The following is a 12,265-nucleotide window of genomic DNA, read 5'->3' as shown; positions in this document are numbered from 1 at the left end:
TCCTCTTCAATCAGCCTTGCTGTCTGGACAGTTCCATCTTCGCCTACCCCTGACGGATTTTGCACGGGCAAGTCTGTTTTGGTGACTATGCCCGGAAAATTTGCAGCGAGGGGTGGACTTGGAGATCCCGTCTTAGATAGTGGTAACTACCGATGCCAGCCTCTCGGGTTGGGGGGGTTGTCTGCCAAGGAGAGCGGTGCAAGGACAGTGGATGAGGACGGAGTCCTCTTGGTCGATCAATCGCTTAGAGACCAGAGCGGTACGCTTAGCGCTGCAGGGCCTCCTTCCCCTGGTAGAAGGGCGATCCGTCAGAATACTCTCCGACAATGCGACAACGGTGGCTTACATCAATTTTCAAGGGGGAATCAAGAGTTGTCCTGTGGCGACGGAAGCTCAGCTTTTAATCAACTGGAACAACATCTATACAGGAAAGCAGCATCTCACATTGCCGGGGTGGACAATATGCAGGCTGATTTTTCTCAGCCGGAACCAGTTGGACCCGGGGGAGTGGGAACTCTGAGACCTTTCGTCTGCTGTGCAACCGCTGGACCACTCCCTTTATGGACCTGATGGCGACGTTTCACAATGCCAAGGCACCTCGATTCTTCAGTCTGCGTTGAGAGCCATGAGCAGAAGGGGTAGATGCTCTGGTTCTTCCCTGGCCAAAGAACGTTCTGTTGTACATCTTCCTGCCGTGGCCGTTGGTCGGCAAAGTTCTACGCCGCATCTAAACTCATCCGGGCACAGTGATACTGGTAGCCCCAGAGTGGCCAAGGCACCCCTGGTTTGCGGACCTCCTGAATCTAGCAGTAGACTATCCACTGAGGTTTTGACCCGCTCCGAATCTCCTGCACCAAAGGCCCGTTTGTTTAAAAGAGGCAGATCGCTTTTGATTAGTGGCATGGCTTTTGAAAGGCAGAGATTAAGGAATAAGGGTTACTCGGATTCCGTGACTGCCACCCTCTTGCATTCCCATAAGACTTCCACCTCCATGGCGTATGTTAGAGTTTGGGGCGTCTTTGAGTCTTGGTGCCTGGACCACGGTGGAGCCATCCAGGGATTCGGTGGCGGATGTTCTGGCCTTCTTACAAGTGGGTCTAGTTAAAGGCTTGGCTTTTAATTCTATTAGAGTGCAGGTGTCAGCACTTGGGTGTTTTCAAGGGAAGGTGCAGGGCATTAGTCTGGATCCCATCCAGATGTGGTTCGCTTCTTGCGTGGAGTTAAACATCTGTGCCCTCCGGTACAGAATCCCTGTCCTTCGTGAAAGCTCAATTTGGTGCTGCGGGCCCTTTGTAATGCACCTTTTGAACCAATGAAGCGGGCGACTCTAAAAGATTTGACGTTGAAGGTCGTTTTTCTCGTGCCTATCTCCTCCGCAAGGCGTGTTTCGGAACTGCAGGCCTTATCGTGCAGAGAACCTTTTCTGCGCAATTCTGAATCGGGTGTTTCCTTACGGACTGTTCCCTCTTTTCTCCCGAAAGTGGTGTCTTCCTTCCATTTGAATCAGTCAGTGGAGCTCCCTTCTTAAACGGCTTAGATTTGTCTACTCCAGAGTCTAAGGATTTAAGGTAGTTGGATGTAAAGAGGGCGTTGTTACGTTACCTGGAGGTCATGAATAGTTTCCGTCTCTCGGACCATCTGTTTGTGCTGTGGAGTGGACCCAGAAGGGGGGTCATAAGGCCTCCAAAGCCACTATCGCACACTGGTTAAAGGAAGCTGTTATTTCGGCATACCTTGTCCAAGGTCGTCCGATCCCAGTCGGTCTTAGGGCGCACTCTACTCAATTACAAGCGGTGACCTGGAAGTCTGCCCACACCTTTGCCAGGCATTATCGGCTGGATGTCCAGGCTCCAGATCCCGGTTCCTTCAGGGCTGGTGGGCTCCAAGTGGGACTCTCGCAGTCCCACCCCAGTTAGGGAAGCTTTGGTACATCCCAGGAGTCTGGACTGATCTGGGTACGTACAGGGAAAGGAAAATGGGTCTTACCTGCTAATTTTCGTTCCTGTAGTACTACAGATCAGTCCAATCACCCACTGGACAGCGGCTTTTTGGGTGAGGGTGTAGGTATGGAGAGTCCGCTCAATCTGTAATTATTTTTTCTGGCTTTTCTGATGAATGGCGTAGGTTCTGCAGATTTATTTTCAAAAGTTATTTAGTTTTTTCCTGATCCTCTTCTTGTTCAGGGGGATGGGTTTAGAGTTAATCCATCTAAAGTTGTTTGTTTACTAAGTTTCTCTGCTTAGGTACTGACAAATACTGAAGAGTAACAGGTAGCCCACCGGGTTATAAGGAGGTGCCTGTGAAACGTTCTTGGTCTCCATCTGCTGGAAGGGAGGCAAAACCCAAGAGTCTGGACTGATCTGTGGTAACTACAGGAACGAAAATTAGCAGGTAAGATCCAATATTCCTATTACCCCTACAAAGAACACAAGGACATGAGATTGCCAAATTGGGTCAGACCAAAGGTCCATCAAACTCAATATCCTAAGTCCAGAAGTGTCCAATCCAGGATACAAGTACCTGGCAGGATTCCAAAAGGTAGATAGATTCCATGCTGCTTATCCCAGGGATAAGCAGTGGATTTCTGCAACTTCACCTTAATAATTGTTTATAGACTTTTCCTCTAAGGTCTTTTTAAACACAGCTACACTAACAGCTTTCACAAGATCCTCTGGCAATGAATTCCAGAGCTTAATTGTGTGTTGAATAAAAAAAATAGTTTCTCCTCTTTGTTTTTAATTACATCACCTAGTAACTTCATTGAATGTCCTCTAGTCTATGTACTTTTGGAAAGAGTAAACACTGATTTTCATTTACTTGTTCTACTCCACTCATTTAATAGAACTCTGTCGTAGCTCCCCTCAACCGTCTTTCTCCAAGCTGGAGTCGTAACCGCTTTAACTTTTCCTCATAGGGGAATTGTTCCATCTCCTTTATCATTTTGGTTGCCCTTCTCTGTACCTTTGTGATTCTGCTATATATTTTTTTTTAACTTTTTTTTTATAGAAAATCTGAGAGGAATCAAGGAAATTATACAATCTTAACTCAAGACATTAATATCCACACAAAAAAGCTCCCCTCATATTAAGGTAAATAAGGGGAGACCAGAATAAATGAGCACATACAAAAAAGGCAATGTAAACAAAAGAAAACTGAGAGGAGTAACATTGCATTAACCAATTTGACTGAATGACAAGAAATAGCTGCTACTAGCCTGAGCATCTAGGTAAGATCTTAATTGAGAAGATTCAAATTAAACATATTTCACATTTCGATGATTCACCAAGAATAAAGTGTGCCCCCAATGCTAGGACTTCAGGCCACATAGCCAAAAAATTGTTTTTGTTCCTGAGTTACTCTAGTAATATCTGGATAAATCCAGATCTGCTGCCCATAGAATAATGCAGTACTATTAAAAACAAAACAAAAAAAAACAAAACAAAAAAAACCCCACAACCTCAAAATAGTCCGGAACTTAACCTAAGGCAAAATAAACCATCAGAGTAGCTCTATTACATTTGAACTTCACCATATGTTTCCAAAAGGTTCAGATAAATTTAGGTTGAAAATTTTTTATTAAATTTTCATAAATCAAAAACACCAATAAACATCTAGGATAGTGAGTGGTTTCTGCACACCATCCTATACAATTTTACAATATGACAGATCATATCAAGAACAAGAAAAACATCTCCACCCCCCCAAACACACACACAAAAAACCCATTCAATCCTTCCCCTTCCCATCTCTACACATCTCATCTATATAAAGGTGGCAAAAAGGATAATCTGCAACATTAAAAGAGTTACTATGACACATCATTGAAGATAAGACTTTGTGCCTCGTGCAGCAAGGAATCCCAGTAACATTGCCAAATTTTTAAGAAACATTTTTCTGGAGAGATCAATAACTTCAATAGATTTTTCCATACAACAGACTTGATATAAAGAATTCCTAAGTTGCGTCTTGGATGGCGAATCTGACACTAGCCAGCGCTTCCATCTGTTGCCTGAAGATCCTTAAAATGTCCTCCGTTCCCGCGCTAAGGAGGAACAGATCAGGGGGCTGGTGCTGCTGATCGAGCCTCCCAGGCTCTCTGCCAGGTTCCATATACACCTGGGGCCTGTTGCCGCTCAAATTCTTAGTTTGAACCCTGCCTGAAGTTCCCTCCCTCCCAAGAGACAGGCTGTGCAAAGGCCGGTCCTGGACAGCCGCACGCGCATGCTGCTGCACGCGGAGCAGGCCACTCTACAACTGTGATCTAAATTTATCCCGGACCCCGGAGGTAAGCGCTGAGAAAAACAAATCGCCCGAGAGATAGCAGGACGCGGCCGAATGGCGACACAGTAGACAGGGAGGAAGGAGAACGCTGGGTCAGATGCACAGAAATCAAAAACAAAACTTTTTTTTTTTTTTTTAGGACTCTACGCGGCTTTGAGCGTCTTGCCTCTGGGGGTGAGTGAACTGGGTTCCCCGGTATCACCCTCAGATGTGGGCAGGTACAGGGTTCTCAACTCTCTGCTTCCTTGCCTCTACTACCAGGGGGGATGGTCCCACCAGGACCTGCCAAACCCCCTGGGAGGCTGAAAGGTATCCTCTTCTGAAAATTCACTTCAGCAAAAATAAATTATGCGTCTATACTCTCTTGTCTTTTTTTTTTTTTTTTTTACAAAGTTAACCCCAATCTAACTAATACCTAACCAGACTCAGGGTTTTGCACCTCCACCATCTGCTGGAGACAGGAGAAATACTGATAGACTCTAGGTGGCACCTCAGGGGTATAGGACGGACTGTTAAAACTTCACTGTCTCAATCTGCTGGAGGGGAGGCAAAACCCAGGAGTCTGGACTGATCTGGGTATGTACAGGGAAGTCAGTTTTTGCTACTGAGGCCCAAAGAGCTTGAATTAAGGTCGTTATTTGTATTAAAATTTCCATATAAAATGTCCGATTAAGCATCATGGGGTCTCTTATTTGTTTTTTCAACCTTCTCAATTAATAACTTTTCTTTCCAATAAAGTTGGAGCTCAGTTTAGTTCTTCTCCAGTCTCTAGTCAATGAGCTCCTTAAAGCAGCAATTTGACCTCTTATAAAGATATGCTGTCCTAGTCTTGCTAGTTTTGATATTATAGTCAGATTTCCTCATGGATAGTGTAAATCTTGGATTAATATTGTGGGCTTGTTAGACATGTGGTATTTGATTGTGTATTTCTTTATTTTCATTTTCTCTATTGTTGTAATACTACATGTATTGCCTTTCAAGTGTATGCTTGATATTATATTGTAAATACACAAATTAAAAAAAAACCAAAACAAAAACTTGGCAAGAAGATGGTTGAGCAATTACACTCAATGGAGTTCACTCTGATGAAAGGAAAGTGACCACAAAAATCAGTGCTCAGTCCACTCCTTTTCAACATTGTGTCACATTGGGGAAGTATGAGGATCAAAAGTGGGCCTGCTTGCAGATAACATGAAGAATTGTAATAGAAGACAATGCTATAGGGTGTAGATAAGATGAAAGATGGATTTTAAACACTCGGAAAATATTCAAAAGATATGGCACTTTAATCCAAGCAATGAAAACATCATGCATTTGGAATGCAGAAATTCAAGGGTTAAATACCCTTTTAGAGGTAAAGTCACCAAACAGGAAAGGGACCTAAGGGTAATCTCTGATGACTTTAGGGGTAGCCACTCTATGTAACAAAGCAGCTAATAGTATTCTTGGATGCATAAAGAAATTCTCTGACAAAGAGAGAAGACGACGGACTTTTTTAATGTCTGTGCGTCCTATGGAGCGAATATAAATAAAAAACAAAAAACTAACTACAACCCCCCACTCCCCAAAGACTTACCAAAAGTCCCTGGTGGTCTAGCGGGGGTGCGGGAGCGATCTCCTGCACTTGGGCCGTCGGCTGCCAGTAATCAAAATGGCGCAGATGGCCCTTTGCCCTTACTATGTCACAGGGGCTACCGGTGCCATTGGTCAGCCCCTGTCACATGGTAGGAGCGGTTGTAGTTAATTAAATTTAAAGGGTTGGGATGGGGAGTTTTTTTGTTTTGTTTTTTTTCCCACAGAAAGAGAAAGAGAAAAGTTTTCTGATCCTGGGAGTGGACCGAAATGGCCCTCCCCAGACCCGAAAACAAAATGGGGACAAAAGAAATTTTATGCACTCCCCTAATTTGCTCCAGAAGATGCACAGACACCTGGGAACAGAGCCGGTTTAGCACATCATTTTTTTTTTTTTTAATTTTCCTCCTCTGAATCCTAGGTGCGTCTTATGGTCAGGTGCGTCTTATGGAGTGAAAAATACGGTAATATCTATCCATGGGTGTCTGGTAAAATCTCATCCTGAGAACTATGCTCGGTTTGGAAGACCATATCTATAAAGCAGCATTGATAAGATAGAAGCAATTTAAAGGACCACCACCAGGCAGACACACAGTGAAGGAGCTAATGATACACTCTCTAGAAAAAAGGTGGTAAAGGGGAGATATGATACATTCAAATATCTGGCAGGCTTCAATAAAGTACCAGAAGGAAACATCTTCCCATAGAATAAAAAGTTCCAGGAGCAGGGTCTTCATATGAAGCTGAAGGGAGGGAGGCTCAAAAATAAAGTGAGAAAACACCTTTTCACTATGAGGAGAGAAGATACCTGGAAGATTATAAGAGCCAAAACATGGTAGAATTGAAGCATGTATGGGACAGACATAAAAAGACATCACTGGTAGATATAGAAGGGTGCTTTGAGGGGGTTCTCTGTGGAGACAAATCACATGATGACTGTGAAGACTCAGAAAGGTATCAGCATAATAAGATTGAACTGATCAGACCTGTGGAAATAATCAAGGTTGTTGGAATGCCAAAGATTAGTCAGAATTCTAACATATGTCAAAGGCCAGCATTAAGTTTCGCTTCTGCCTTCTGGACTCAACTTATCAGAAACCATATGACTTATAAGAATGCAGTATTAGCAGCATAAATGAGACAGTAGTTCTAATCAGTTGAAAAATGTTACGCAAACAAAGAAACCAACTCACTGGTGTGCAAGCTTGGAGGAGGTGATATATATAACCTAATGCACTGCTTCAGAACTGTGAGCTCTGCATGAACTTTACTCTGCTTTGCTAGTCTGCATTGCTCCATAAAATATCTTATTAATAAAGATTTTATCTTTGTTGTCTATCAATGTTTAGTGTTTATTCTAACAGTGGGAAGTGCCCATAACAGAGGGAGGAAGATCAAAATAAAATCTGTGAAAACAAATGGGTAGACTAGGTGGACCAAGTGGTCCTTTTCTGCCAACATCTACCTTATAAATGGGCTCTGACCGACGGCCCGCAAATGTGCAGTAGAGAACAGCTCTACTGCGCATGCGCGGGCGAGCACGTCGGTCAGAGCGGAGCGTGCCCGAAAAAAAAAAAATGGTGCTGGGAGGAGCAGGAGCGGCGGCGGTGAGGAGCAGGAGCGACGGCAGCACGCGCGAGGGAGGGACACCCCCCTCCCCCCGGAGATCTTCCGTCTGCCAGTTGTGGATGAGCTGAAAGGAGAGGGGATTGAGAGAGGGGGAGTGACTGAGGGGAGGGGGGAGGGAGGAGAGAGGGAGGGAGAGAGAACAGAGGTGGGAGGGAGAATGAGGGGGAGGGAGTAGGAAGGAAATGGACCGAAAACAATTTTTTAAATGTAGCCCGTTGTTACGGGCTTAATGGCTAGTCGTCTATATTTCTGTTTTAAAAGACAATAAAGCATTTGGACACAGAGCTGCTGTTGTGGTATATTGGAAAGTATACACTTGCACTTCACCTCTGGATTTCTGGATGAGCTCTCCACAGTTCAAAACTCGGACTTCAGCATATGGTTTACTGGATGCATCTGTTTTCTGATTCTCTATTTCCTTAATGACTCCTTGTCCAGAAATGACTTGCCCAAAGACAACATGAAGACTGAATAGTAAAATAAAAAAAAGATATAAGTGAAGTGAATATGTAACATTGTAATACTGTAATACTGTTGTAAATTTGAAAAGGGTGGAATGATAAAATATTTACCCATCTAAATGAGGTGTAGGTTTGGTTGTTCTTTGCAAGTCATCAGGTGAAAATTAAAATAAAGAATCAGAGAAAACACAGTTAGCCCCTCTAAAAAAGGAAAAAAAATATATTTGCCATGGGAACAAAAGAAATCATAACAACCACTTACATAGTTTTTGACTAACATTATTAAAAGGGATTAAAAAAAAAAATTTAGTTCATACTGGTGCTCAAAAGCCTTAGATACCCCAGAAGAACTTTACAACTGTTGGTTTCAAATTATGTGAATTCTACACTGCATTATAAATGTTTCAGTAATGGTTAGTGAAAATACAACACAATGATCAGTCTGTCATGCAAAAGAAGTCAAACACCAGGTGAACAAGACTGGATACAGAAGGCATGTTATTAAAGGTAACAAAATGTGTCCTAGAAAAATCACCCCAAAACACCCAGTTGCGCATGTATCATTCCACTTAAAGTATACTGCTAGGATACACAATCCATGCCCCATGAGCACACCAGCATCCTTGTATTAAGGGATAGCCCAAGCCCAGGTTCACACATCGAAATTTGCCAAAAGAATGCAAAGGAACAATTTTCAGTCCAAAACACAAGGGCATCCATAGACATGGGAACAACTTATTTAGTCAAATATATGCGCTTTGTTAAAATGTCTATGGAATAACTTTTAAAATGTTGTTAAAAAAATTGGTAAATGCTCTTTGCCCTGAGGTCATGAGTCAACTACTTTATACCACTCACTAAAAGGCATGCCTTGGCAACACAAGTTCCCTTATTGGCTGAAGGTGGGAGGAGGAAGTCTATGCTAAGACTGTATACTTCAGCAATGTTCTTCTGCCAGTAGAGGTTACTACATAGCAGTTGCCATCTATTGCCCACTGGAAGTCAAGTACATCACCTCTGCTACAGGCCTGAGCCCCACCAGCCCTAAACAAGAGACGCAGAGCCTGAATCTCCTGCATCCACCAATAAAGTCAAGCCAAAGGACTACTAAGATATTTATTTATCCCTTAAGTATTAGGACTAATTTGGAACAATATTCCATGCTCTAACTGTACTTTATGATTTATCAATTATATGAAATATCAAATGTGTAAAGCTGACAGTATGGAGAAGAGTAGAAGCAGCTCTGTTCATCAGGCATTTACTATGCAGTGTAGCTCATATAATTTTCAGATAATACTTGCTTTTCCTCCCCATTATGGGCATTCATTTAAAGAACAGACTGTGCACATCTAATATACTGTTACTTTACACTGTGAATAGGAAAATTGGTTCTTACCTGCTAATTTTCATTCCTGGAATACCACAGATCAGTCCAGACAAGTGGGTTTTGCATCCCTACCAGCAGATGGAGGCAGAGAATAAAAACTTTTCAGGCACTACTTAACAGAGCGTGCACCCGCAGTCCCTCAGTATTGGCCTGTACCCAAGCCAAGATGACTACTTCCCAGACTCCAAGAATTTCTCTCTCTAGAGCAAGCTGAAGAATAAGTTGGAAACCCCAACAAAACTGAATCCTCAACTTAGGGTAATGAAAAAGCTTCCAATCTCAAAATAACTGAGAACTATGTACAATCTTGTTCACAATTCTGCAGCACTAATTTAAATTCCGCATCACCAGCAGCATCCACAAGCAGGAAAGGTCTTCTGAAATAAGGGGATGGGAGTCTGGACTGACCTGTGGTATTCCAGGAATGAAAATTAGCAGGTAAGAACCAATTTTCCTTTCCTGTTTATACCCCAGATCAGTCCAAACAAAGGGGATGTACCCAAGCCCCTCTACACTTGGTGGGACCTCGAACAACTTGCACGCAGTTCACTTTCACCAAATGAGGCCTCGTCCAGGCCCCTGACATACAAACGGTAAAGTTTAGTAAAAGTGCACAAAGAGGACCAAGTCTCTGCTCGACAAATGTCTTGCGGATAAACCAACTGACACTCCTGCACCCTAATAGAATGCATTCGTAATCCCTCAGGGATCGACCGACCTTTACAAATATAGGCCAAAAAATCGCCTCCTTTAACCCCGTGTATTTGTGCTCTTAGCTGCTTCGCAACCCTTCTTTGGTCTACTGAACTGTTCACAAAGAAATGGTCCAACCTCCGAAATCCATGTGTCACCTTGAGATATCGCAAGAGAACCCGACTCACACCAAAAAAGTGAAGCTCTTTTGCATGGGAAGAATCAGAAGTCAGGTGCAGAAAGCCAAGTTATTTCACTGTCTGGCTAAGATGAAAACCCGACACGACCTTGGGCAAAAAGGAAGGCACTGAGCGCAATGAAACTCCATCATCGGAAATCCACAAAAAAATATCTCTGCATAAGACTTGCAGCTCTGAAATTCGTCTCACCAAACAAATCATTACTAGGAACCCTGCCTTCAGAGTAAGGTCCTTCAAAAAAGCCCTTCTCAAAGGTTCAAGGGAGATCCACACAACACTCGAAGAGCCAAATTAAGATTCCAAGACAGACAAAGTCTACAGACCGGAGGATGCACATATTTCGCTCCTACGAGAAAACGCATTATGTCTGGATGAGACGTTAAGAGTCGTCCCTGCAACCTTCCTCTGAAACAACCCAAAGCTGCAACCTGGACTTGGACAGAATTATAGGCTAAACCCTTTGACAAGCAATCTTGCAAAAAGACCAAGACCTGGGCAATGTTCACCTGCAAAGGATCAGCGGCATGGACCCCACACTAGGACTCAAACACTCTCCAAACTCGAATATACACCAAAGAAGCAGAGGATCTTCTAGCCTAAAGACGAGTAGTAATCACCAGCTCTGAATACTCCTTCAAGCATAAGAACATAAGAATATAAGAAAATGCCATACTGGGTCAGACCAAGGGTCCATCAAGCCCAGCATCCTGTTTCCAACAGTGGCCAATCCAGGCCATAAGAACCTGGCAAGCAGAAACATAGCCACTCAAAAGCCAGGCTGCTAGATAGAAGCGATCCGCCTGCGCCGAAAAAAATGGGTCCCTGACGCAGAACTCCCCTCACTTGGCTTAACCAGCCCCGGCCTGTCTACTGCCATCTGAACTAGATCCAGAATGCATGGATGGCATGACCAATCCGGCTCTACCAAGACCACTCTTCCCGGATGTTGCTCGATGCGCCGCAACACAATCTATGAGCAGCCACAAAAGGGGGGGGGGGGGGGGGCACGGAAGAACACAAAGCAGAAGTCTCATGGGCCACAGCTCAATCCCTGCGGAACCGAATTTCCTCTGGCGGCTGAAAAACATGTTTGCCTTGGCATTCTTCCGCATTGCCATGAAATCGAACTGGGGCTCGCCCCATCTGAGAGCAAAGCCTCTGCTGACAGCTTCCATTCCCCTGGGTTCAGCTGTTGACTGCTGAGATAGCCAGCCTGCATATTATCCACACCTGCCACTACTGCTAGATGAAGTTCCACCCCGGCAAAGAGTTCCTGAATCTCAAAAGCCATCAAATGACTCTTCGTTCTGCCCTGTCGATTAATATAGGCTACCGTTGTCGCATTGTCCGAGAACACATGCATCACACATCCCTGAATCAGAGGACGAAAGAACAGCAGACCGCTCTTATTTCCAGATGGCTGATTGACCAAGATGCCTCTACCGGTGACCACTGCCTTTGGGTTGTAGACCTCTGATATACCACTCCCCAACCACTGAAGCTGGCATCTGTGGTCACCACCACCCAGTCTAGGTAATGGTAGCTGAAACTCCCACAACAACGGATTCCAAAGGGACAGGAGTGCCTTCTGAAGAGGTTGCATGTGAGCAAAGGCCCATGGCATCAAATCCAATGTAGAGGCCATGGAACCTAGCACTTGTAAATAATATCAGACTGCGGGGAACACCAGATCCCACAGATGTACCACCTACGACTGCATCTTGATCACCCTTTCTGGGGAAAAACACCCTGACCAACTGGGTGTCGAATCATACTCCCAGATAATCCAATGACTGGGATGGCTCTTAGTCAAGTTTATAACCCAGCCCAAGGACCTTAGATGCTCTGTCACCTGTCAAATGGAACAGTGACGCTCCACCTCCGATTTTGCTCGAATAAGCCAATCATCCAGGTATGGATGCACAAATATCCCTTTCCTTCTGAGGGCCACTGCTACCACCACCATCACCTTCGTGAATGTTCTTGGTGTGGTAGCCAGCCCACAGTGAAGAGCTTGAAACTGAAATGCTCTCCTAGCC

General features: G+C 44.1%; 1 protein-coding gene across 8 annotated transcripts in view; it reads right to left on the bottom strand.

Moving 5' to 3' along the window:
- PPIG (peptidylprolyl isomerase G) overlaps positions 1-12,265 on the bottom strand; it is a 204,239-nt gene that overhangs the window by 117,413 nt on the left and 74,561 nt on the right. For all 8 annotated transcript variants that reach the window (XM_029605696.1, XM_029605695.1, XM_029605694.1 and 5 more), the window contains 2 exons: positions 8,055-8,084; positions 7,810-7,949 (listed from right to left, as the gene is read on the bottom strand). In XM_029605696.1, the coding sequence (XP_029461556.1) occupies positions 7,810-7,949; positions 8,055-8,084 (170 nt within the window). The remainder of the gene's footprint in view (positions 1-7,809; positions 7,950-8,054; positions 8,085-12,265) is intronic.

Source organism: Rhinatrema bivittatum, chromosome 6, assembly GCF_901001135.1.
Source record: "Rhinatrema bivittatum chromosome 6, aRhiBiv1.1, whole genome shotgun sequence".
NCBI classification, from domain to species: domain Eukaryota; kingdom Metazoa; phylum Chordata; class Amphibia; order Gymnophiona; family Rhinatrematidae; genus Rhinatrema; species Rhinatrema bivittatum.
Note: the sequence above shows the minus strand (reverse complement) of the source record. Positions and strands in the feature narration are given on the sequence as shown.